The sequence below is a fragment of the Cyclopterus lumpus genome, chromosome 10 (assembly GCF_009769545.1).
Source record: "Cyclopterus lumpus isolate fCycLum1 chromosome 10, fCycLum1.pri, whole genome shotgun sequence".
In the NCBI taxonomy this organism is placed as follows: Eukaryota; Metazoa; Chordata; class Actinopteri; order Perciformes; family Cyclopteridae; genus Cyclopterus; species Cyclopterus lumpus.
The window spans coordinates 25,843,706-25,871,431 of record NC_046975.1 but is presented as its reverse complement, the minus strand read 5'-3'; the positions used below and the strand labels follow the sequence as shown (position 1 = coordinate 25,871,431).

Sequence of the window (27,726 nt, the reverse complement as noted above, 5' to 3'; positions counted from 1 at the left end):
TCGAGTGTCGGGGCCCATCTGACGGCCGCCGCCCGCCGCCCGCCGCCTCAAGGAATCTGCCTCAGTTAGCCTCGCAGCCGGCAGCAGCCAGAATAATCTCTTCATGCTAACCAGGGCAGGTGTGTGTGTGTGTGTGTGTGTGTGTGTGTGTGTGTGTGTGCATACTGATGCGTTTCTGTGGGTAAATATTGAAACCAGGCACATTTCACTACTGATGTTTTTCTACACAAATCTTAAACGGCTTCCTGTTTTTTCACACCATTAAACTACAAATCACGGGCACTTTTCTTCACTGTTTCCTAAGCCGGCTGTTTTAATAGATTTTTAAATCTGTTTTATTTCATTCACTGCAGATACACACTCGTTTCAGATTAAACGTTAAGTGATTCTACAGCGTCAACAAAAGATTATCTTTTATTATAGGTTTAAAAAATAAGTCTAAAAAGTGTCTAAAGACGAAAGTGACGCCTTCAAATTACTAAAATCTAAAGAAATTCAGTTTGCTGGGACATAGAAATACAAAGATTATCCTTAAATGTAAGATTATAGATCAAAACTGTTATATAATAATACACTTTGTGAATGAATAGCACTCAATGACAGTTTCACTCATTCAATACTTCAACACTTCCACTGATATCGTGTTTTCCAGTTCATACACATGAGCTCTCTTCAACTCCCAACACGGTGTTGATGGGAGTTGAAGAGAGCTCATGTGTATGAACTATTAACTATTCCTTTTCACTTCAAACTAAACTCTAACTTTAGTCAGACATTATATTTTAACTGCCACTTCAACTTCTTTCAGTATTTTGATTACTGAAAATGTTTCATATGGTACAAAGCGTACATTTCCCTCTGAAAATGCATCCTTTTCTAGTTAAAATATGTTGTTTCATCACACTGGTTGGATCACGTGTTTCAGATCAATGACAGAATTCTTTAAGTTTGTCCTTATGTGACATTGACATCATCAATAAGGTATATTGATCATGTATAAAGACACATATTTACAGGTATAAGTGACGGGTATGTTTTCTCATCCCCCCGACCCTCCACCTCCACCAGCTCGTTAACTTCACGCTTCGCTCCTCGCCAGACGAGGGAGGGGGCACAAAACACAGCGAGAGGCTTTGGCTCCCATAAACAGCTGTTTCCTGTTTGAAGGATCAGGACCAATCTGCCCGCTGGCAGCGAGGAGGCCGGGCGGTGCCAAGAGCGCCGAGCAGAACCGACAAATCCAATCAGGCGACTTGCATTAAACAGTACGAGAGGCCTTAACGCCGTGGCGGTGCAGGTGGTCTACGGCGTCCACGGAGGGACAAACAGCCACTTCAGATTTATATCGGCCGTTAACGCGGCCGTAAAAAACGCTCAAACAGCAGGTGCATTCTGGGACGTACCTGCCAGGCAAGCACAAAGCTCTGGATTTGACCCCCTTGACCTTTGACCTCGAGCGTAATGACTGGTCTCACTGACCTTAGGTAACCTCTCGGGGTCCCCGGGGTGGCGAGGGATGACCTTCTGTAGCCTCTGGAAGCCGTAGTCGATGGTGGGCTCGTTCAAGGCTGCGGGACAAACACAGAGAGAGAGAGTAAGTGAGAGCTGCCTTGCTCAAAGGCACAGAGTTACCTTGTTTCTATTTCCATTTGTCATCTCACCTTGAACAAACGAGAGAAAATGTGAATGTATTTGTATATATTTTATTAAAAACATACCTGCAATGAAAAACTCTTTAAAAAGTAACATTAATTATTTGAAATGGCTTCAAACTAACAAAAAAAACATGAACTTTGTTTAGAGTTAAAGTTTTTTTTGTCTCAATTTTAATAATATATAAACATAAAACGCATAATAATAATACATAAACTAATTTCAAAATGTTTTCATCTTTCTTTTGACCTTTTAGGGTTATCCAGCCCCTTGATATGCTGCTATAGGCTTATAGGCTGCTGGGGGATGTTTTAGGATACACTGAGCACCTATCTCCTATTCTCTCTCTCCTTATGGATGAATTTACATCTCTCCATTGCACCTTATTAACTCTGCTTCCTCCCCGGAGTCGTTGTGACTTCACGTCTCATAGGGTCCATTGGACCTGGAGGTGTCTGAAGCTGGTGAGCAACCTTCTTTATACCTGTTGCGTTACGTCTTCTCTAAATGTATTTATGTCAAATTTATATCATATCAGTGTTATTAAAGTGTTGAAGGTGAAGAAACAAACCTGCAGGAAGTTAGAAAGTTTAATCAAGTTCACACAATAAGACGATGAATCGGACCGAACATCCGATTTTAATTTTTCTCTCGTTTAATACTCAGAAACCGTGCGACCTCTCAGTGATCTTCAGCCTGTTGGTTCTTATTAACGGTGAACACAGAGAGAGAGAGAGAGAGAGAGAGAGAGGGAAGCTGAGGTCTCTCTCTCTTTTCTTCCTGCTGGTTATTAAGTGTGAGACCTCACACTCCATCTTTACCTTTTTTCACCACTAATTCAATCCAACCGTCCCTTTCTTTCTTTTCTCCTCCACTCATTCACCTCCGCAAACAATCTGCCTTCCTCCTCCTCCTCCTCCTCCTCCTCCTCCTCCTCTCCATACGTTTGGAGACACACCCCGGAAATGAGTTCGGGGGAGATACTTCTCCATAATCAAGCCCATTAATCATAAAAGGCTGTCAAATTTGACTTTGGGGACAATTTGTCAGGCGATCTCGGCCCTCCGCCTTTGTCACCGTGGGCTCTTGTACCGCGTAAGGATGATTGACACACCAAATGCCGGTGAGTAGAATGGCTAGTTTGCGCTAATATGCATAACCGCGGCTTTCATGAATAAGAATAAGGCAGCTCTAAATAAATATATATATATATATATATATATGTATACGGCAGCACAGAGGGGTCTCCTTCAAAGGGCTCCCAAATAGATGTTATTACCATTATAACAATATTTGTTTTCTTTTCCCCGGGAACGAGGTCGACCGCGAGCCGCTAAATCAAATTTGTCGGAGTGCGTTTTCAAGCCTTTCAGGCTGTGCGACTGGCGTGGGGGTGATATCTGAAGGGTGACAGACCCCCCCCATGTCGGGAGAGGAAGCGGAGAGTGAATCTATTACCCCCCCGAACCCCAACGCCAATGAAAGAAAAGATTTCATTGTCGGATCCCCGAAGAGACTTTCTGGGGGCGATGCAGAGCAGCAGAGGGTGAATGGAGATGATGGTGGAGTCCCGGAACCGCATTGCCCCCCCCCCCCCCCCCCCCCCCCCCGTACATACACAGACCAACTTCTAAAACAAGTGAAAGGCACTATGGGAAATGCTGCAATTGAATAAAAGCCATTTACACTCCGAGAGAGAGAGATGTTTAACTCTTCAGGAGGAAGCGTCCGATGCCAGACGTTTAACTCCAGTAGTCACATGACACGTGGTCCTACTTTATCCCTTCTGGTTCCACATCTGCTTCTCTGCTGAGGAACCTCAGGAGGATGTCGTCCAGATTATAAAGACAAGGGATGTGGAACCGCCTCCTCAACACTAACCCTTCTCAAAGGTCCTCAGCAGAACACTGAAGCTCAGAGGACAAGATCGCTTCAATAGGAGTACTAGCAGTTAGTAGTACTTTCATTAACAGTAGTAGGCCTACTTATAGGAGTACTAGCAGTTAGTAGTACTTTCATTAACAGTATTAGCCCTACTTATAGGAGTACTAGCAGTTAGTAGTACTTTCATTAACAGTAGTAGGCCTACTTATAGGAGTACTAGCAGTTAGTAGTACTTTCATTAACAGTAGTAGGCCTACTTATAGGAGTACTAGCAGTTAGTAGTACTTTCATTAACAGTAGTAGGCCTACTTATAGGAGTACTAGCAGTTAGTAGTACTTTCATTAACAGTAGTAGCCCTACTTATAGGAGTACTAGCAGTTAGTAGTACTTTCATTAACAGTAGTAGCCCTACTTATAGGAGTACTAGCAGTTAGTAGTACTTTCATTAACAGTAGTAGCCCTACTTATAGGAGTACTAGTAGTACTTTCATTAACAGTAGTAGCCCTACTTATAGGAGTACTAGCAGTTAGTAGTACTTTCATTAACAGTAGTAGCCCTACTTATAGGAGTACTAGCAGTTAGTAGTACTTTCATTAACAGTAGTAGGCCTACTTATAGGAGTACTAGTAGTTACAGTAGTACTTTCATTAACAGTAGTAGGCCTACTTATAGGAGTACTAGTAGTTACAGTAGTACTTTCATTAACAGTAGTAGGCCTATTTACACTAATAGTAGTAGCAGCAATGTAGTACTTGCAGTAATACTACTACTCACCAAACCTCAACAACCAAAGGTTTCCCTCTATGGTGAATGTGGCTGCACCAGATTGTGCTCGTGGTTAATAAAGAAGAAGAAAACATGTGTCGTGGTCTAATGTAGGTTACTAATGTAACCTAGTTCTATGATGCTGAAGACCCGTTTGTTTTGACTTGTCATATTTCTTACTAAACTACGTAGAAGTGGACGGTTCTAAATGACTCTTTAACATAAAATAAGTCAAGTCAAAGATATTTCTTTCTCTCAAACAGAAAGACGCCATGTTTTTTTTGTTATCAGCTAAATTATATTTGGACCCATTTTCCCCCAAATTCAACCGTAATATTTTGGAAACGCCACACGGCTTGGGGTTAATTTGTTCGTGCATCCTGCTGGGATTCGGACCGACGACCTCCTGAAATAAAATAAAAAACCAACAACAACCTTGAACTCAAAGGAGGGAGGGGTTGATCTATTCTGTTGGTCGCCGTCATCACGGGAGAAAGAGGAGATCACCGATGGAGAAACAAAGACAGAGGCTTTTAATGAACCTCTGGACAACCCCCTCCTCCCCCCTCTAGAAATTAAGCCCATTACTTCCTCTTATTAAAATCTCGCCACACTTTGACCCCAGCGCCCCATTGGCTGCCTGCAGGGCCCCGTACTCCCTACCAGCCAATCGATACCGGCTGCCTCCCTGCAAAGAGCCGAGTAATTGGAGAGCGGCGGCTGGCAGCGCGAACCCTGACCCCCCACACCCCCTTCAACACCCCCCCACCCCACGCATTACACCGCCCATATGAAGACAGATTGCCTGATTTAGTGTAAACATATGCTGCAATTCCAGGCATCAGTGCCACTTTCTCCATCGTAATTTGTATTGATTTTTCTCTCTTCTCTTTTCCTTTTCTTTTTTTCTCCTGCCGTCTGATGTTTTGTTATAAATCAGAAAAGGAGGAGAGGGAGATAATTCAGAGGTGAGAGGAGAGGAGGGGGATTCTTTACACTTTTAATCAAGTATTTATCGCTCTCTCTCTCCCCTCTCTCCGTGAAAGTGATCAAACGGTTGGTTGGCGTCCTGCTGATCGGAGCGCTCTGTTATTAGGCGACTAAGTGACTGAGGAGAGGAAGAGGAGGAGGAGCAGGAGGAGGAGGAGGAGGAGGAGGAGCAGGAGGGAAGAAAGGGGAGGCAAGGTTACGTGTTAAACTAATTTCTTGACGGCAGATTTGCAGCATCAGAGGAGACGAGCGAGCAGCAGGTCAGAGCTGTGAATATTTACACATTTATGAGGCGACTCAAACCACGTGTGAAAACATCTGAAGGTCCTGCTCCATTAATTATGTTCAATAATCAGAAGGGACGCTTTTAAAAGGAGCTTCAACAGTCGGATAAAAACGTACTTTTACACTGAAATTAAACCAGAAGGCTGTATGAAATACTACGATGAGAGGACAGTGAAAAGGAATAATATGAGTACAAACTATATATATATATATATATATATATATATATATATATATATATATATATATATATAACTGTACAGACAGCAGAGGAAGTACAGAAGTACATAAATATGCGTACTAGAGTAACACGTGTACTTGCACTAAGAGTAGTACTTGCATTAATGAAGTCAAGAGGTTTGTAGTATCAGATGTATCATCTCGTCTTCAGGTGGAACGGTACTTTCAAAATAAAAGCGTGTTAAAACTTAGTACCAGCCTCAAAGCCCTGATCACTTTCCCAGGAGGCTTTGCTGTCCGAACCCATTAACAAAAGGCCTCGCTGACCAATCACAGCGCCAGCCCTGCACGCCTGTTCCCATGGTAACGCTCGACTTCCCTCACACACAAAAAACTCTCACGGCTCACCTCGACAGTGTCGGAGGTCAAATTGGGGTCACAACAACCACCACATGGTGAGAGTGTCAAGAGTGAGACGAGACAGACCTGAACCCCAGACCTGAACCCAGATACCCAGAAGTCCAGAACCCTGAAGGATCGGGGTGTCGGGGTGATATCAGGGCGTCCTGAAGTTTGGTGCTTTGAGGAAATGTTTACTGTGTGATACGTTGTACTACTACTATAAAACACACAGAGTACACATGTTGAGAAGGTTTGCTTTGGCTCTTAGTATTCATGAAATATGTTTTTCTCTCTAATTCACGTTTGTACTATAACAGACTTCAAAAACAGATATTAAAAGAAACAAAAATGATTGCCAACTTTAAGTCTCTCAAAAAGTAGGAAATGGTGTCCCACAAGGTTCAATTCTAGGTCCTCCTAGATCTTTTTATTTTTATTTTCAAACAGTAAAATGTTCAGTTTTCCTGACGATAAAAAAAGATCGTGAATCCCTCAAAGCTTCACGGCTCGATTCGTCATTTCGTCTTCGTGAACGTCCCAGAATACGGTTCCTTTCCGTGAATGTCGCCCAGCTGCAAATATAGAAATAGCTGATCTTTATCATGAGCTCAATCTAAATAGTCTCACCTCCTCCGGTAGAGAGGGCGACTAAACATCGCCCTTTAAGCCCAACAATAGGTTCCGTCTTCGGGCCCTCGGGGTCCACGCAGAACCTCCCTGAAGCTGCTCGTGGTTTCCACACATTTTAAATGAAATGACCACAAACCAGTTGACACCAGTCGCCCCGAGCTGCTTGTGGTCCCGTGGCAGCTGCTCGGCAATTCACATTAACGCGGTGCATAAATCTCTCAATATAGGAGAACATATTGTTTCTTTTGCATTTAAATGGTCAGAACGTGGCGTTAAGGCAGTCTAATACAAATGTACTTAATTAAAATACTATATCATCATTTTAAATAAGTCTAGAAGTGTTTTAAGGCAATCTTATACTGGTTTATGGCAGTCTAATACTAAGGCAGTCTAATACTGGTTTATGACAGATTAATACTGGTTTATGACAGATTAATACTGGTTTTTAGCAGTCTAATACTGGTTTATGGCAGATTAATACTGGTTTATGGCAGTCTAATACTGGTTTATGGCAGTCTAATACTGGTTTATGACAGATTAATACTGGTTTATGGCAGTCTAATACTGGTTTATGGCAGTCTAATACTGGTTTATGACAGATTAATACTGGTTTATGGCAGTCTAATACTGGTTTATGGCAGTCTAATACTGGTTTATGACAGATTAATACTGGTTTATGGCAGTCTAATACTGGTTTATGGCAGTCTAATACTGGTTTATGGCAGTCTAATACTGGTTTATGACAGATTAATACTGGTTTATGACAGATTAATACTGGTTTTTGGCAGTCTAATACTGGTTTATGACAGATTAATACTGGTTTTTGGCAGTCTAATACTGGTTTATGACAGATTAATACTGGTTTTTGGCAGTCTAATACTGGTTAATGGCAGTCTAATACTGGTTTATGGCAGTCTAATACTGTTTTTTGGCAGGACACTGGATTACTTATCAGGCTCATTACTTACACATTTGCACCGGCCTCCGTGCTTCAGAGGAGCTTGTATACATCCACTAAGCCTCTGTTTACACGCAACTGTTTACATTTATTTAGCACTCGCTATTTTTCATTTGCTGTTCTCACCGCCGCCGGGGCCTCTCTGAGTGGGAATCTGGGGGGTTTGTTTTATTTATTATTTTTATACACGACTGCTTTGTACATATTTACCGAGTTGGAGATGAAATATGCCCTTTAGGGGGGGCCGCTCCCCTTTACCTTTTTCTCTTCGTTTTGCCGTGATGGCCTCGTCGAAGGCGCAGTCATGCGCCGCATACATTTGCCTGTATCTCCCTCATCATGTGGAATGGACTGCGCGTGGAGCGGCGACTCCCCCGACGCGCCTCGACCGCCGCCGCAATTTCCCATCTCCCCCGGCCGCATGATTGATGCGGGTCGGAGCGGCGTTTGGCCTCGCTGCCCGCAGATCGCCACCGCTGACGACGCCCCCCTTCAGGGCTTCGTGGGGGTTGACAGACAGCAACATGCTGAGCCTTAAGTGGACGCCTGATTTGTTTTGGCCGACCGGCGTCAGCTGGAGCCGAGGCTGTTGACGAGCAGCCATGACACCCTGGATGCATCCGTCCACCGGCTTATTGATCCGCTGTTTTATTCCTCCCAACTCCAATTCATCACTCGGTCATCAGAGAGAGAGAGGCCCACTCACAACAACAACAACAACAACAACAACAACAACAACCACGACCAGCTGCGTTGGTTTGAAGCTTCACCACACACCTGGAATTTAAAGAAAGTTCTTCTGTGGTCTTCATGTTCAGATTGTAAAGCCAGGCAAATTAGTAATTTGTGATATTGGGCTAATCAAAATAAAGTGAATCTAAAGGGGGGCGTGACCCTTGACCTCCTCCCTGCCGGTGTTTGTACCTCTTTATATTTCCTTGTTCAGAAGGTGGAATAAACACTTGTTGCGGTGCAATACCTTTCGTAGGTAAAGCTACACATGAGAACGGTTTGGGCACAACAATACTAATTCATTCTATGTTTTTATTTAGAAATAAAAGTATTTAGGTATTTAAAGTCATTTATATAAGTACAGAAGTGTGTTAAGTCAGTCTAATACTGGTTTAAGGCAGTCAGATACTGGTTTAAGGCATTCTGATACTGGTTTAAGGCATTCTGATACTGGTTTAAGTCAGTCTGATACTGGTTTAAGGCAGTCAGATACTGGTTTAAGTCAGTCTGATACTGGTTTAAGGCAGTCTGATACTGGTTTAAGTCAGTCTAATACATGTTTAAGTCAGTCTGATACTGGTTTAAGGCAGTCTGATACTGGTTTAAGTCAGTCTGATACTGGTTTAAGTCAGTCTAATACATGTTTAAGTCAGTCTGATACTGGTTTAAGGCAGTCAGATACTGGTTTAAGGCAGTCTGATACTGGTTTAAGTCAGTCTAATACATGTTTAAGTCAGTCTGATACTGGTTTAAGTCAGTCTGATACTGGTTTAAGGCAGTCTGATACTGGTTTAAGGCAGTCAGATACTGGTTTAAGTCAGTCTAATACATGTTTAAGTCAGTCTGATACTGGTTTAAGTCAGTCAGATACTGGTTTAAGTCAGTCTGATACTGGTTTAAGGCAGTCTGATACTGGTTTAAGTCAGTCTGATACTGGTTTAAGGCAGTCAGATACTGGTTTAAGTCAGTCTGATACTGGTTTAAGGCAGTCTGATACTGGTTTAAGTCAGTCTAATACATGTTTAAGTCAGTCTGATACTGGTTTAAGTCAGTCTGATACTGGTTTAAGTCAGTCTAATACATGTTTAAGTCAGTCTGATACTGGTTTAAGGCAGTCAGATACTGGTTTAAGGCAGTATGATACTGGTTTAAGTCAGTCTAATACATGTTTAAGTCAGTCTGATACTGGTTTAAGTCAGTCTGATACTGGTTTAAGGCAGTCTGATACTGGTTTAAGGCAGTCAGATACTGGTTTAAGGCATTCTGATACTGGTTTAAGTCAGTCTGATACATGTTTAAGTCAGTCTGATACTGGTTTAAGGCAGTCTAATACTGGTTTAAGACAGTCAGATACTGGTTTAAGTCAGTCTGATACTGGTTTAAGTCAGTCTAATACATGTTTAAGTCAGTCTGATACTGGTTTAAGGCAGTCAGATACTGGTTTAAGTCAGTCTGATACTGGTTTAAGGCAGTCTAATACTGGTTTAAGTCAGTCTGATACTGGTTTAAGGCAGTCAGATACTGGTTTAAGGCATTCTGATACTGGTTTAAGTCAGTCTAATACATGTTTAAGTCAGTCTAATACTGGTTTAAGTCAGTCTGATACTGGTTTAAGTCAGTCTAATACTGGTTTAAGTCAGTTTAATACTGGTTTAAGTCAGTCTGATACTGGTTTAAGTCAGTCTGATACTGGTTTAAGTCAGTCTGATACTGGTTTAAGTCAGTCTGATACTGGTTTAAGGCAGTCTGATACTGGTTTAAGTCAGTCTGATACATGTTTAAGTCAGTCTGATACTGGTTTAAGTCAGTCTGATACTGGTTTAAGGCAGTCTGATACTGGTTTAAGTCAGTCTAATACATGTTTAAGTCAGTCTGATACTGGTTTAAGGCAGTCAGATACTGGTTTAAGGCATTCTGATACTGGTTTAAGTCAGTCTAATACATGTTTAAGTCAGTCTGATACTGGTTTAAGGCAGTCTAATACTGGTTTAAGACAGTCAGATACTGGTTTAAGTCAGTCTGATACTGGTTTAAGTCAGTCTAATACATGTTTAAGTCAGTCTGATACTGGTTTAAGGCAGTCAGATACTGGTTTAAGGCATTCTGATACTGGTTTAAGTCAGTCTAATACATGTTTAAGTCAGTCTGATACTGGTTTAAGTCAGTCTAATACTGGTTTAAGTCAGTCTAATACTGGTTTAAGTCAGTCTGATACTGGTTTAAGTCAGTCTGATACTGGTTTAAGTCAGTCTAATACTGGTTTAAGTCAGTCTGATACTGGTTTGAGTCAGTCTGATACTGGTTTAAGTCAGTCTAATACTGGTTTAAGTCAGTCTAATACTGGTTTAAGTCAGTCTGATACTGGTTTAAGTCAGTCTGATACTGGTTTAAGTCAGTCTGATACTGGTTTGAGTCAGTCTGATACTGGTTTAAGTCAGTCTGATACTGGTTTGAGTCAGTCTGATACTGGTTTAAGGCAATCTGATACTGGTTTAAGTCAGTCTGATACTGGTTTAAGGCATTCTGATACTGGTTTAAGTCAGTCTGATACTGGTTTAAGTCAGTCTAATACTGGTTTAAGTCAGTCTGATACTGGTTTAAGTCAGTCTGATACTTGTTTAAGTCAGTCTGATACTGGTTTAAGGCAGTCTGATACTGGTTTAAGTCAGTCTAATACATGTTTAAGTCAGTCTGATACTGGTTTAAGGCAGTCAGATACTGGTTTAAGGCATTCTGATACTGGTTTGAGTCAGTCTGATACTGGTTTAATTCAGTCTGATACTTGTTTAAGTCAGTCTGATACTGGTTTAAGGCAGTCTGATACTGGTTTAAGTCAGTCTAATACATGTTTAAGTCAGTCTGATACTGGTTTAAGGCAGTCAGATACTGGTTTAAGGCATTCTGATACTGGTTTAAGTCAGTCTGATACTGGTTTAAGGCATTCTGATACTGGTTTAAGTCAGTCTAATACTGGTTTAAGTCAGTCTAGTACTTGTTTAAGTCAGTCTGATACATGTTTAAGTCAGTCTGGTACTGGTTTAAGGCAGTCTAATACTGGTTTAAGGCAGTCTGATACTGGTTTAAGGCAGTCTGATACTGGTTTAAGGCATTCTGATACTGGTTTAAGTCAGTCTAATACTGGTTTAAGTCAGTCTGATACTGGTTTAAGTCAGTCTGATACTGGTTTAAGGCATTCTGATACTGGTTTAAGTCAGTCTAATACTGGTTTAAGTCAGTCTAATACTGGTTTAAGTCAGTCTGATACTGGTTTAAGGCAGCCTGATACTGGTTTAAGTCAGTCTGATACTGGTTTAAGTCAGTCTAGTACTTGTTTAAGTCAGTCTAGTACTTGTTTACGTCAGTCAGATACTGGTTTAAGTCAGTCTAGTACTTGTTTAAGTCAGTCTGATACTGGTTTAAGGCAGTCAGATACTGGTTTAAGGCATTCTGATACTGGTTTAAGTCAGTCTAATACATGTTTAAGTCAGTCTGATACTGGTTTAAGGCAGTCTAATACTGGTTTAAGACAGTCAGATACTGGTTTAAGTCAGTCTGATACTGGTTTAAGTCAGTCTAATACATGTTTAAGTCAGTCTGATACTGGTTTAAGGCAGTCTAATACTGGTTTAAGACAGTCTGATACTGGTTTAAGGCAGTCTAATACTGGTTTAAGACAGTCAGATACTGGTTTAAGTCAGTCTGATACTGGTTTAAGTCAGTCTAATACATGTTTAAGTCAGTCTGATACTGGTTTAAGGCAGTCTAATACTGGTTTAAGACAGTCAGATACTGGTTTAAGTCAGTCTGATACTGGTTTAAGTCAGTCTAATACATGTTTAAGTCAGTCTGATACTGGTTTAAGGCAGTCAGATACTGGTTTAAGTCAGTCTGATACTGGTTTAAGGCAGTCTAATACTGGTTTAAGTCAGTCTGATACTGGTTTAAGGCAGTCTGATACTGGTTTAAGTCAGTCTAATACATGTTTAAGTCAGTCTGATACTGGTTTAAGGCAGTCAGATACTGGTTTAAGGCAGTCAGATACTGGTTTAAGGCATTCTGATACTGGTTTAAGTCAGTCTAATACATGTTTAAGTCAGTCTGATACTGGTTTAAGTCAGTCTAATACTGGTTTAAGTCAGTCTGATACTGGTTTAAGTCAGTCTGATACTGGTTTAAGTCAGTCTAATACTGGTTTAAGTCAGTCTAATACATGTTTAAGTCAGTCTGATACTGGTTTAAGGCAGTCAGATACTGGTTTAAGGCATTCTGATACTGGTTTAAGTCAGTCTGATACATGTTTAAGTCAGTCTGATACTGGTTTAAGGCAGTCTGATACTGGTTTAAGGCAGTCTGATACTGGTTTAAGTCAGTCTAATACATGTTTAAGTCAGTCTGATACTGGTTTAAGGCAGTCAGATACTGGTTTAAGTCAGTCTGATACTGGTTTAAGGCAGTCAGATACTGGTTTAAGTCAGTCTGATACTGGTTTAAGGCAGTCTGATACTGGTTTAAGTCAGTCTAATACATGTTTAAGTCAGTCTGATACTGGTTTAAGGCAGTCAGATACTGGTTTAAGTCAGTCTGATACTGGTTTAAGTCAGTCTAATACTGGTTTAAGTCAGTCTGATACTGGTTTAAGTCAGTCTGATACTGGTTTAAGGCAGTCAGATACTGGTTTAAGGCAGTCTGATACTGGTTTTAAGTCAGTCTGATACATGTTTAAGTCAGTCTGATACTGGTTTAAGTCAGTCTGATACTGGTTTAAGGCAGTCTGATACTGGTTTAAGTCAGTCTAATACATGTTTAAGTCAGTCTGATACTGGTTTAAGGCAGTCAGATACTGGTTTAAGGCATTCTGATACTGGTTTAAGTCAGTCTAATACATGTTTAAGTCAGTCTGATACTGGTTTAAGGCAGTCTAATACTGGTTTAAGTCAGTCTGATACTGGTTTAAGTCAGTCTAATACATGTTTAAGTCAGTCTGATACTGGTTTAAGGCAGTCAGATACTGGTTTAAGTCAGTCTGATACTGGTTTAAGGCAGTCTAATACTGGTTTAAGTCAGTCTGATACTGGTTTAAGGCAGTCTGATACTGGTTTAAGTCAGTCTAATACATGTTTAAGTCAGTCTGATACTGGTTTAAGGCAGTCAGATACTGGTTTAAGGCAGTCAGATACTGGTTTAAGGCATTCTGATACTGGTTTAAGTCAGTCTAATACATGTTTAAGTCGGTCTGATACTGGTTTAAGTCAGTCTAATACTGGTTTAAGTCAGTCTGATACTGGTTTAAGTCAGTCTGATACTGGTTTAAGTCAGTCTGATACTGGTTTAAGTCAGTCTGATACTGGTTTAAGTCAGTCTGATACTGGTTTAAGTCAGTCTAATACTGGTTTAAGTCAGTCTGATACTGGTTTAAGTCAGTCTGATACTGGTTTAAGGCATTCTGATACTGGTTTAAGTCAGTCTGATACTGGTTTAAGTCAGTCTAATACTGGTTTAAGTCAGTCTGATACTGGTTTAAGTCAGTCTGATACTTGTTTAAGTCAGTCTGATACTGGTTTAAGGCAGTCTGATACTGGTTTAAGTCAGTCTAATACATGTTTAAGTCAGTCTGATACTGGTTTAAGGCAGTCAGATACTGGTTTAAGGCATTCTGATACTGGTTTGAGTCAGTCTGATACTGGTTTAATTCAGTCTGATACTTGTTTAAGTCAGTCTGATACTGGTTTAAGGCAGTCTGATACTGGTTTAAGTCAGTCTAATACATGTTTAAGTCAGTCTGATACTGGTTTAAGGCAGTCAGATACTGGTTTAAGGCATTCTGATACTGGTTTAAGTCAGTCTGATACTGGTTTAAGGCATTCTGATACTGGTTTAAGTCAGTCTAATACTGGTTTAAGTCAGTCTAGTACTTGTTTAAGTCAGTCTGATACATGTTTAAGTCAGTCTGGTACTGGTTTAAGGCAGTCTAATACTGGTTTAAGGCAGTCTGATACTGGTTTAAGGCAGTCTGATACTGGTTTAAGGCATTCTGATACTGGTTTAAGTCAGTCTAATACTGGTTTAAGTCAGTCTGATACTGGTTTAAGTCAGTCTGATACTGGTTTAAGGCATTCTGATACTGGTTTAAGTCAGTCTAATACTGGTTTAAGTCAGTCTGATACTGGTTTAAGGCAGCCTGATACTGGTTTAAGTCAGTCTGATACTGGTTTAAGTCAGTCTAGTACTTGTTTAAGTCAGTCTAGTACTTGTTTACGTCAGTCAGATACTGGTTTAAGTCAGTCTAGTACTTGTTTAAGTCAGTCTGATACTGGTTTAAGGCAGTCAGATACTGGTTTAAGGCATTCTGATACTGGTTTAAGTCAGTCTAATACATGTTTAAGTCAGTCTGATACTGGTTTAAGGCAGTCTAATACTGGTTTAAGACAGTCAGATACTGGTTTAAGTCAGTCTGATACTGGTTTAAGTCAGTCTAATACATGTTTAAGTCAGTCTGATACTGGTTTAAGGCAGTCAGATACTGGTTTAAGTCAGTCTGATACTGGTTTAAGGCAGTCTAATACTGGTTTAAGTCAGTCTGATACTGGTTTAAGGCAGTCTGATACTGGTTTAAGTCAGTCTAATACATGTTTAAGTCAGTCTGATACTGGTTTAAGGCAGTCAGATACTGGTTTAAGGCAGTCAGATACTGGTTTAAGGCATTCTGATACTGGTTTAAGTCAGTCTAATACATGTTTAAGTCAGTCTGATACTGGTTTAAGTCAGTCTAATACTGGTTTAAGTCAGTATGATACTGGTTTAAGTCAGTCTGATACTGGTTTAAGTCAGTCTAATACTGGTTTAAGTCAGTCTAATACATGTTTAAGTCAGTCTGATACTGGTTTAAGGCAGTCAGATACTGGTTAAGGCATTCTGATACTGGTTTAAGTCAGTCTGATACATGTTTAAGTCAGTCTGATACTGGTTTAAGGCAGTCTGATACTGGTTTAAGGCAGTCTGATACTGGTTTAAGTCAGTCTAATACATGTTTAAGTCAGTCTGATACTGGTTTAAGGCAGTCAGATACTGGTTTAAGTCAGTCTGATACTGGTTTAAGGCAGTCAGATACTGGTTTAAGTCAGTCTGATACTGGTTTAAGGCAGTCTGATACTGGTTTAAGTCAGTCTAATACATGTTTAAGTCAGTCTGATACTGGTTTAAGGCAGTCAGATACTGGTTTAAGTCAGTCTGATACTGGTTTAAGTCAGTCTAATACTGGTTTAAGTCAGTCTGATACTGGTTTAAGTCAGTCTGATACTGGTTTAAGGCAGTCAGATACTGGTTTAAGGCAGTCTGATACTGGTTTAAGTCAGTCTGATACATGTTTAAGTCAGTCTGATACTGGTTTAAGTCAGTCTGATACTGGTTTAAGGCAGTCTGATACTGGTTTAAGTCAGTCTAATACATGTTTAAGTCAGTCTGATACTGGTTTAAGGCAGTCAGATACTGGTTTAAGGCATTCTGATACTGGTTTAAGTCAGTCTAATACATGTTTAAGTCAGTCTGATACTGGTTTAAGGCAGTCTAATACTGGTTTAAGTCACTCTGATACTGGTTTAAGTCAGTCTAATACATGTTTAAGTCAGTCTGATACTGGTTTAAGGCAGTCAGATACTGGTTTAAGTCAGTCTGATACTGGTTTAAGGCAGTCTAATACTGGTTTAAGTCAGTCTGATACTGGTTTAAGGCAGTCTGATACTGGTTTAAGTCAGTCTAATACATGTTTAAGTCAGTCTGATACTGGTTTAAGGCAGTCAGATACTGGTTTAAGGCAGTCAGATACTGGTTTAAGGCATTCTGATACTGGTTTAAGTCAGTCTAATACATGTTTAAGTCGGTCTGATACTGGTTTAAGTCAGTCTAATACTGGTTTAAGTCAGTCTAATACTGGTTTAAGTCAGTCTGATACTGGTTTAAGTCAGTCTGATACTGGTTTAAGTCAGTCTGATACTGGTTTAAGTCAGTCTGATACTGGTTTAAGGCATTCTGATACTGGTTTAAGTCAGTCTAATACTGGTTTCAGGTAGTCAGATACTGGTTTAAGGCATTCTGATACTGGTTTAAGTCAGTCTGATACTGGTTTAAGTCAGTCTAATACTGGTTTAAGTCAGTCTGATACTGGTTTAAGTCAGTCTGATACTTGTTTAAGTCAGTCTGATACTGGTTTAAGGCAGTCTGATACTGGTTTAAGTCAGTCTAATACATGTTTAAGTCAGTCTGATACTGGTTTAAGGCAGTCAGATACTGGTTTAAGGCATTCTGATACTGGTTTAAGTCAGTCTGATACATGTTTAAGTCAGTCTGATACTGGTTTAAGGCAGTCTAATACTGGTTTAAGGCAGTCTGATACTGGTTTAAGTCAGTCTGATACTGGTTTAAGGCATTCTGATACTGGTTTAAGTCAGTCTAATACTGGTTTAAGTCAGTCTGATACTGGTTTAAGTCAGTCTGATACTGGTTTAAGGCATTCTGATACTGGTTTAAGTCAGTCTGATACTGGTTTAAGTCAGTCTAATACTGGTTTAAGTCAGTCTGATACTGGTTTAAGGCAGTCTGATACTGGTTTAAGTCAGTCTGATACTGGTTTAAGTCAGTCTAGTACTTGTTTAAGTCAGTCTAGTACTTGTTTACGTCAGTCAGATACTGGTTTAAGGCAGTCTAGTACTTGTTTACGTCAGTCAGATACTGGTTTAAGGCAGTCTAGTACTTGTTTAAGTCAGTCTAGTACCTGTTTCAGTCAGTCTGATACTGGTTTAAGGCAGTCTAGTACTTGTTTAAGTCAGTCTAGTACTTGTTTAAGTCAGTCTGATACTGGTTGTCAGTCTGATACTGGTTTAAGGCAGTCTGATACTGGTTTAAGTCAGTCTAATACTGGTTTAAGGCAGTCTGATACTGGTTTAAGGCAGTCTAGTACTTGTTTACGTCAGTCTGATACTGGTTTAAGTCAGTCTGATACTGGTTTAAGTCAGTCTAGTACTTGTTTAAGTCAGTCTAATACTGGTTTAAGTCAGTCTGATACTGGTTTAAGTCAGTCTAGTACTGGTTTAAGTCAGTCTGATACTTGTTTAAGTCAGTCTAATACTGGTTTAAGTCAGTCTGATACTGGTTTAAGTCAGTCTAGTACTTGTTTAAGTCAGTCTAATACTGGTTTAAGTCAGTCTAATACTGGTTTAAGTCAGTCTGATACTGGTTTAAGTCAGTCTAGTACTTGTTTAAGTCAGTCTAGTACTGGTTTTAGTCAGTCTGATACTTGTTTAAGTCAGTCTAATACTGGTTTAAGTCAGTCTGATACTGGTTTAAGTCAGTCTAGTACTTGTTTAAGTCAGTCTAATACTGGTTTAAGTCAGTCTGATACTGGTTTAAGTCAGCGTCTGTCATGAGGTCTTGTAGAAGAAGAACAGAGCGTCCTCACTTGATATTCCATACTGGACTGTGATGAGGAAGTGAGACCAGTAAAGTAAAGACCAGTGGACGCTGTCCTTCCAAAGAGAGACTGAACCTCTGATCCAAAGACCCGATGACTCAGCCTGGAGGGGTCGGAGGTCACCTCTCCTCGCCGTCTCTCCGCAGAGCGAACGCCACCCAGCAGGACACCGCCTCCCCGTCAACAACCACTGTGAGGAGCCCACATGAGCCCACATCCAGCCTGTTGATCAGAGGATAATCACCTCCTCCTGATTAGAGCCCAGTGCCCCCCCCCCCGCCACCTGAGAAGTTATTCTTTTCTAGAGTGTTGCGACCCAAATGGCCCTGCAGAAACAGCTAATTACCCGACATTGGTTCCCCCACCAGTTCCCCGTCCTCCTGAGTGGAGCGCTGCTCTTTGATATATGAAAAGAGGGATTCCCCCGGCGGAGAGCACACTTCTCTGTCTATTAAAAGACAGGAGATCAAACGCGGCGCTGCGAGCGCCGGCGTTGCCCCGGTTGTAACCGGCTCGGGGTTTGAACCCGCACCCAAATATTCAACTTCCTGTCGTGTGATCGTGGTTTCACCGCGCCGACAAAAGTCACGTTTACGTTAAACATCTTTAAATGCTCTCGTTATGAGACGGAGACCACAGAGATGCAAAAGTATCGCACAACAATAATCTGTAGCTGTTACATATTTACATATTTCTGTGGTCATTTTGTTTGTCTCTCATTTTGTGCGTCTCTGCATCCTTTCTTCGTTATATTTATATATATATACAGTATATACTGTGTATATATATATAAATATATATATATAGACGTGTGTTTGTGTCGTCCTGTTACTTATTTAAACCCAGTTTTATGGAATAGAATAACTGTAAATGTGCTCATTTGGGGCATAACACTTTCCTTTGTGTCTCACAGAGATGTATATTTATATATATATATATATATATATATATATATATATATATATAAGTTCACAGCACGGACGACTAAAGGAAGCCAACATCTGTATGAAAACATGAACATGAACACGTTCTCCTTTCAGACTAGAACAGGAAAAACTGAAACCTGTCACTTGGAAGTGGAACCGTTAAAGAACCGTTAGAGAACCAGTAAAGAAACATTAAAGAACCGGTAAAGAAACGTTAAAGAACCAGTAAAGAACCATTAGAGAACCAGTAAAGAACCAGTAAAGAACCGTTAAAGAACCAGTAAAGAACCGTTAAAGAACTGTTAAAGAACCAGTAAAGAAACGTTAAAGAACCAGTAAAGAACCGTTAAAGAACCAGTAAAGAACCGTTAAAGAACCAGTAAAGAAACGTTAAAGAACCAGTAAAGAACCATTAAAGAACCACTAAAGAACCAGTAAAGAACCGTCAAAGAACCAGTAAAGAACCATTAAAGAACCGTTAAAGAACCAGTAAAGAACCAGTAAAGAACCGTTAAAGAACCGTTAAAGAACCGGTAAAGAACCACTAAAGAACCACTAAAGAACCAGTAAAGAACCGTTAAAGAACCGGTAAAGAACCACTAAAGAACCAGTAAAGAACTGTTAAAGAACCAGTAAAGAACCGGTAAAGAACCACTAAAGAACCAGTAAAGAACCGGTAAAGAACCACTAAAGAACCAGTAAAGAACCACTAAAGAACCAGTAAAGAACTGTTAAAGAACCACTAAAGAACCGTTAAAGAACCGGTAAAGAACCGGTAAAGAACCACTAAAGAACCAGTAAAGAACCACTAAAGAACCAGTAAAGAACTGTTAAAGAACCAGTAAAGAACTGTTAAAGAACCAGTAAAGAACCACTAAAGAACCAGTAAAGAACTGTTAAAGAATCAGTAAAGAACCGTTAGAGAACCGGTAAAGAACCACTAAAGAACCAGTAAGAACTGTTAAAGAACCAGTAAAGAACCGGTAAAGAACCACTAAAGAACCAGTAAAGAACTGTTAAAGAACCAGTAAAGAACTGTTAAAGAACCAGTAAAGAACCGTTAGAGAACCGGTAAAGAACCACTAAAGAACCAGTAAGAACTGTTAAAGAACCAGTAAAGAACCGGTAAAGAACCACTAAAGAACCAGTAAAGAACTGTTAAAGAACCAGTAAAGAACTGTTAAAGAACCAGTAAAGAACCGTTAGAGAACCGCGACCCGATGAGTGTTCCTTCCTCTCTGAAGGAAACAGAATCTGATCTGGAGACAGTTGTGCACATAATTGCCTCCATGTGTTACCATGACAGTAATTAAACAATCAACATTCAGAAGTCAATTAGTGAGGGGGCGGGGCTCAGATCGCAGGTTTAACTTTGAGTCTCTCAGTTTCATGTTCATAAGACTTTATGGAACAATGTGCTAATGCCTTCCATGTGTGTGTGTGTGTGTGAGTGTGTGAGTGTGAGTGTGTGTGTGTGTGTGTGAGTGTATGTGTGTGTGTGTGTGTGTGTGTGTGTGTGTGAGTGTGTGTGTGTGTGTGAGTGTGTGTGTGTGTGTATGTGTGAGTGTATGTGTGTGTGTGTGTGAGTGTGTGTGTGTGTGTGTGTGTGTGTGTGAGTGTGAGTGAGTGTATGTGTGTGTGTGTGTGTGTGTGTGAGTGTGTGTGTGTGTGTGTGTGTGTGTGTGAGTGTGAGTGAGTGTATGTGTGTGTGTGTGTGTGTGTGAGTGTGTGTGTGTGTGAGTGTGTGTGTGTGTGTGTGTGTGAGTGTGAGTGAGTGTATGTGTGTGTGTGTGTGTGTGTGAGTGAGTGTATGTGTGTGTGAGTGTGTGTGTGTGTGTGTGTGTGTGTGTGTGAGTGAGTGTATGTGTGTGTGAGTGTGTGTGTGTGTGTGTGTGTGTGAACAGAACCTACAGAGTGCTTCATTGTATTTCCTGAGCAGCGACACATTAAAAATGGTCAGAATTCAATTTAAAGCTGCGATTATTGAAGATTTTATTAACGGTGAAAATAAAGAGATCTACAAACATACAATTATTTAAATATGTATTTTTTAAAGTAGGTTATGAAATTGTTTATATAAATAAACAGATCTTTATTATTATAAACATACACTTATTTAAACATGTATTAAAACTCATTCAAGTGAACTGAATGTGTGTAGTGAGGACACCGTGACCTCTGACCTCTGACGGGAGGAAGAGGAGGACATTTAAGACCAAACACTGAATCCACTTTGGTTCTCTGATCACAACAATTAGGAGTTGGAGGGAGCTCCTCCCCCAGGGATGTGAACACACACACACACACAGACACACACACACACACACCTGTTCTCATCCGCTAACAAGGAGCTGTGAGGAGAGTGTTTTAGGCTTTAGATAATAAACTGACCTTTGACCTCTCTGGTTTCTCTTTGCTTTAGTTGTTTTTTGTCGGTTGTGCGTCTTTGTGGTCGTTGTGGTCGTTGTGTGGGTTTCTAGTCTGTGTGGTCGCTTTGTATCACTTTTAGTAATAATGTGTCGTATTTGTCATTTTGTGTCTAATTTTGGTTGTTTTATTGTTGTGTTGTGTTGATTCTGTCTCTTTGTGGTTGTTTTGTGTCTCTTTGTGTTCATCTTTGTCTCTTTGTGTCTCTTTGTGATCATCTTTGTCTCTTTGTGTTCATCTTTGTCTCTTTGTGATCATCTTTGTCTCTTTGTGTTCATCTTTGTCTCTTTGTGTGTTCATCTTTGTGTTCATCTTTGTCTCTTTGTGTCTCTTTGTGATCATCTTTGTCTCTTTGTGTTCATCTTTGTCTCTTTGTGTTCATCTTTGTCTCTTTGTGTTCATCTTTGTCTCTTTGTGATCATCTTTGTCTCTTTGTGTCTCTCTGTGTCTCTTTGTGATCATCTTTGTCTCTTTGTGTTCATCTTTGTCTCTTTGTGTCTCTTTGTCTCTTTGTGTTCATCTTTGTCTCTTTGTGTTCATCTTTGTCTCTTTGTGTTCATCTTTGTCTCTTTGTGTTCATCTTTGTGTTCATCTTTGTCTCTTTGTCTCTTTGTGATCATCTTTGTCTCTTTGTGTTCATCTTTGTCTCTTTGTGTTCATCTTTGTGTTCATCTTTGTCTCTTTGTCTCTTTGTGATCATCTTTGTCTCTTTGTGTTCATCTTTGTCTCTTTGTGTGTTCATCTTTGTCTCTTTGTGTTCATCTTTGTCTCTTTGTGTGTTCATCTTTGTCTCTTTGTGTTCATCTTTGTCTCTTTGTGATCATCTTTGTCTCTTTGTGTCTCTTTGTGTTCATCTTTGTCTCTTTGTGTTCATCTTTGTGATCATCTTTGTCTCTTTGTGTCTCTTTGTGTTCATCTTTGTCTCTTTGTGTGTTCATCTTTGTCTCTTTGTGTGTTCATCTTTGTCTCTTTGTCTCTTTGTATCTTTGTGTTCATCTTTGTCTCTTTGTGTTCATCTTTGTCTCTTTGTGTGTTCATCTTTGTCTCTTTGTGTGTTCATCTTTGTCTCTTTGTCTCTTTGTATCTTTGTGTTCATCTTTGTCTCTTTGTGTTCATCTTTGTCTCTTTGTGTTCATCTTTGTCTCTTTGTGTTCATCTTTGTCTCTTTGTGTCTCTTTGTGTTCATCTTTGTCTCTTTGTGTGTTCATCTTTGTCTCTTTGTGTGTTCATCTTTGTCTCTTTGTGATCATCTTTGTCTCTTTGTGTTCATCTTTGTCTCTTTGTCTCTTTGTATCTTTGTGTTCATCTTTGTCTCTTTGTGTTCATCTTTGTCTCTTTGTGTGTTCATCTTTGTCTCTTTGTGTTCATCTTTGTCTCTTTGTCTCTTTGTATCTTTGTGTTCATCTTTGTCTCTTTGTGTTCATCTTTGTCTCTTTGTGTGTTCATCTTTGTCTCTTTGTGTGTTCATCTTTGTCTCTTTGTGTTCATCTTTGTCTCTTTGTGTGTTCATCTTTGTCTCTTTGTGTTCATCTTTGTCTCTTTGTGTTCATCTTTGTCTCTTTGTGTTCATCTTTGTCTCTTTGTGTGTTCATCTTTGTCTCTTTGTGTTCATCTTTGTCTCTTTGTGTTCATCTTTGTCTCTTTATGTTCATCTTTGTCTCTTTGTGTGTTCATCTTTGTCTCTTTGTGTTCATCTTTGTCTCTTTGTGTTCATCTTTGTCTCTTTGTGATCATCTTTGTCTCTTTGTATCTTTGTGTTCATCTTTGTCTCTTTGTGTTCATCTTTGTCTCTTTGTGTTCATCTTTGTGTTCATCTTTGTCTCTTTGTGTTCATCTTTGTCTCTTTGTGGTCATCTTTGTCTCTTTGTGTGTTCATCTTTGTCTCTTTGTGTTCATCTTTGTCTCTTTGTGTGTTCATCTTTGTCTCTTTGTGTTCATCTTTGTCTCTTTGTGTTCATCTTTGTCTCTTTGTGTTCATCTTTGTCTCTTTGTGTGTTCATCTTTGTCTCTTTGTGTTCATCTTTGTCTCTTTGTGTTCATCTTTGTCTCTTTGTGTCTCTTTGTGTTCATCTTTGTGTTCATCTTTGTCTCTTTGTGTTCATCTTTGTCTCTTTGTGTTCATCTTTGTCTCTTTGTGGTCATTTTTGTCTCTTTGTGTGTTCATCTTTGTCTCTTTGTGTGTTCATCTTTGTCTCTTTGTGTCTCTTTGTGTTCATCTTTGTGTTCATCTTTGTCTCTTTGTGTTCATCTTTGTCTCTTTGTGTTCATCTTTGTCTCTTTGTGTTCATCTTTGTCTCTTTGTGTTCATCTTTGTGTTCATCTTTGTCTCTTTGTGTTCATCTTTGTCTCTTTGTGTTCATCTTTGTCTCTTTGTGTGTTCATCTTTGTCTCTTTGTGTTCATCTTTGTCTCTTTGTGTTCATCTTTGTCTCTTTGTGATCATCTTTGTCTCTTTGTATCTTTGTGTTCATCTTTGTCTCTTTGTGTTCATCTTTGTCTCTTTGTTTCTTTGTCTCTTTGTGTTCATCTTTGTCTCTTTGTGTTCATCTTTGTCTCTTTGTGATCATCTTTGTCTCTTTGTGTTCATCTTTGTCTCTTTGTGTCTCTTTGTCTCTTTGTGTTCATCTTTGTCTCTTTGTGTTCATCTTTGTCTCTTTGTGATCATCTTTGTCTCTTTGTGTTCATCTTTGTCTCTTTGTGTTCATCTTTGTCTCTTTGTGTTCATCTTTGTCTCTTTGTGATCATCTTTGTCTCTTTGTGTCTCTCTGTGTCTCTTTGTGATCATCTTTGTCTCTTTGTGTTCATCTTTGTCTCTTTGTGTCTCTTTGTCTCTTTGTGTTCATCTTTGTCTCTTTGTGTTCATCTTTGTCTCTTTGTGTTCATCTTTGTCTCTTTGTGTTCATCTTTGTGTTCATCTTTGTCTCTTTGTCTCTTTGTGATCATCTTTGTCTCTTTGTGTTCATCTTTGTCTCTTTGTCTCTTTGTGATCATCTTTGTCTCTTTGTGATCATCTTTGTCTCTTTGTGTCTCTTTGTGTTCATCTTTGTCTCTTTGTGTTCATCTTTGTGATCATCTTTGTCTCTTTGTGTCTCTTTGTGTTCATCTTTGTCTCTTTGTGTGTTCATCTTTGTCTCTTTGTGTGTTCATCTTTGTCTCTTTGTCTCTTTGTATCTTTGTGTTCATCTTTGTCTCTTTGTGTTCATCTTTGTCTCTTTGTGTTCATCTTTGTCTCTTTGTGTCTCTTTGTGTTCATCTTTGTCTCTTTGTGTGTTCATCTTTGTCTCTTTGTGTGTTCATCTTTGTCTCTTTGTGATCATCTTTGTCTCTTTGTGTTCATCTTTGTCTCTTTGTCTCTTTGTATCTTTGTGTTCATCTTTGTCTCTTTGTGTTCATCTTTGTCTCTTTGTGTGTTCATCTTTGTCTCTTTGTGTTCATCTTTGTCTCTTTGTCTCTTTGTATCTTTGTGTTCATCTTTGTCTCTTTGTGTTCATCTTTGTCTCTTTGTGTGTTCATCTTTGTCTCTTTGTGTGTTCATCTTTGTCTCTTTGTGTTCATCTTTGTCTCTTTGTGTGTTCATCTTTGTCTCTTTGTGTTCATCTTTGTCTCTTTGTGTTCATCTTTGTCTCTTTGTGATCATCTTTGTCTCTTTGTATCTTTGTGTTCATCTTTGTCTCTTTGTGTTCATCTTTGTCTCTTTGTGTTCATCTTTGTGTTCATCTTTGTCTCTTTGTGTGTTCATCTTTGTCTCTTTGTGTGTTCATCTTTGTCTCTTTGTGTTCATCTTTGTCTCTTTGTGTGTTCATCTTTGTCTCTTTGTGTTCATCTTTGTCTCTTTGTGTTCATCTTTGTCTCTTTGTGTCTCTTTGTGTTCATCTTTGTGTTCATCTTTGTCTCTTTGTGTTCATCTTTGTCTCTTTGTGTTCATCTTTGTCTCTTTGTGGTCATTTTTGTCTCTTTGTGTTCATCTTTGTCTCTTTGTGTGTTCATCTTTGTCTCTTTGTGTGTTCATCTTTGTCTCTTTGTGTTCATCTTTGTCTCTTTGTGTTCATCTTTGTCTCTTTGTGTTCATCTTTGTCTCTTTGTGATCATCTTTGTCTCTTTGTGTTCATCTTTGTATCTTTGTGTTCATCTTTGTCTCTTTGTGTTCATCTTTGTCTCTTTGTGTTCATCTTTGTCTCTTTGTGATCATCTTTGTCTCTTTGTGTTCATCTTTGTCTCTTTGTGATCATCTTTGTCTCTTTGTGTTCATCTTTGTCTCTTTGTGTTCATCTTTGTCTCTTTGTGTGTTCATCTTTGTCTCTTTGTGTTCATCTTTGTCTCATTGTGTTCATCTTTGTCTCTTTGTGTTCATCTTTGTCTCTTTGTGTTCATCTTTGTCTCTTTGTGTCTCTTTGTGTTCATCTTTGTGTTCATCTTTGTCTCTTTGTGTTCATCTTTGTCTCTTTGTGTTCATCTTTGTCTCTTTGTGTTCATCTTTGTCTCTTTGTGTTCATCTTTGTCTCTTTGTGATCATCTTTGTCTCTTTGTGTTCATCTTTGTCTCTTTGTGTTCATCTTTGTCTCTTTGTGTTCATCTTTGTCTCTTTGTGTTCATCTTTGTCTCTTTGTGTTCATCTTTGTCTCTTTGTGTTCATCTTTGTCTCTTTGTGTTCATCTTTGTCTCTTTGTGTTCATCTTTGTCTCTTTGTGTTCATCTTTGTCTCTTTGTCTCTTTGTCTCTTTGTGATCATCTTTGTCTCTTTGTGTTCATCTTTGTCTCTTTGTGTTCATCTTTGTCTCTTTGTGATCATTTTTGTCTCTTTGTGTTCATCTTTGTCTCTTTGTGTTCATCTTTGTCTCTTTGTGTTCATCTTTGTGTTCATCTTTGTCTCTTTGTGTTAATCTTTGTCTCTTTGTGTTCATCTTTGTCTCTTTGTGTTCATCTTTGTCTCTTTGTGATCATCTTTGTCTCTTTGTGTTCATCTTTGTCTCTTTGTGTTCATCTTTGTCTCTTTGTGTTCATCTTTGTCTCTTTGTGTTCATCTTTGTGTTCATCTTTGTCTCTTTGTGTTCATCTTTGTCTCTTTGTGTTCATCTTTGTCTCTTTGTGATCATCTTTGTCTCTTTGTGTTCATCTTTGTCTCTTTGTGTTCATCTTTGTCTCTTTGTGATCATCTTTGTGTTCATCTTTGTCTCTTTGTGTTCATCTTTGTCTCTTTGTGTTCATCTTTGTCTCTTTGTGTTCATCTTTGTCTCTTTGTGGTCATTTTTGTCTCTTTGTGTCTCTTTGTGTTCATCTTTGTCTCTTTGTGTTCATCTTTGTCTCTTTGTGATCATCTTTGTCTCTTTGTGTTCATCTTTGTCTCTTTGTGTTCATCTTTGTCTCTTTGTGTCTCTTTGTGTTCATCTTTGTCTCTTTGTGTTCATCTTTGTCTCTTTGTGTCTCTTTGTGTTCATCTTTGTCTCTTTGTGTGTTCATCTTTGTCTCTTTGTGTTCATCTTTGTCTCTTTGTGATCATCTTTGTCTCTTTGTGTTCATCTTTGTCTCTTTGTGTTCATCTTTGTCTCTTTGTGTTCATCTTTGTCTCTTTGTGTTCATCTTTGTCTCTTTGTGGTCATTTTGTATCACTTTTAGTAATTGTGTGTCGTTTTATTGTTACTTTGAGTCTCTTTGTGGTCGTTTTGTGACATTCTGAGTCGTTTTCTCTCCCAGCAGGTATCCTCCCTCAACTTCAGTTATTAAAAAATCCTGCTCTGAATTAATTTCATAATTATTAAATGTTGTGTGAGTGTAAAGTTTGAGGGGGGAACTTTCCCGTTGTCACGGCGACCGCGTCGCCAGCCTTCTGGCCACGTGTTGCTGTTCCTCATCACAGGTCGGACATGATGTCATCCGTCTTTACTACTCACGGTTCTCCACATTATTTAAATAATATTAAACACACAGCTGACCGCACCAGTTAAAGTTCCACCCAGTTGAAATCCAGTGGGGCTCAAACTGGGAACCGACACGGAGTCCACGTCAATAACGCAAACATGATCTCCATATTAGGAATCAATATTTAGTTTTCTACACCAGGAACCACAATGTCTTTCCTCCTCTTTCTCTCCTCCTCCTCCCCCACCACCTCCTCTTGTTCACTTCTTACTTAAATCTCATCCTCTCCTCCATCTCTCCTCCTCCTCTTCTTGTCGTCTGAATCTCTGACTTCCATCATCTCAGTTTCTCTCTCCACCCCCGCCCCCCCCCCCCCCCCCTCCCCCCTGCTCCTGCAGCTCCCCCGGTGCAGCTGCAGGAGCAGGGGGGAGGTGTTCGGGGTTGAAATTAATGAGAGGAGCCTGGAGGTATTGACTTTCCTGGGAAAACACAGCTCTCTAAAAATCAGTGGCCAAGCGCCGCAATAAGTCAGCACCCATCGATTCCCCCCCCCCCCCCCCAACCCCCCAAACCC

The 27,726-nt window shown here is 39.6% G+C and overlaps 1 protein-coding gene across 6 annotated transcripts in view; it reads right to left on the bottom strand.

Moving 5' to 3' along the window:
• LOC117737790 (transcription factor COE3-like) overlaps positions 1-27,726 on the bottom strand; it is a 192,574-nt gene that overhangs the window by 32,857 nt on the left and 131,991 nt on the right. For all 6 annotated transcript variants that reach the window (XM_034543972.1, XM_034543971.1, XM_034543975.1 and 3 more), the window contains one exon: positions 1,480-1,568. In XM_034543972.1, the coding sequence (XP_034399863.1) occupies positions 1,480-1,568 (89 nt within the window). The remainder of the gene's footprint in view (positions 1-1,479; positions 1,569-27,726) is intronic.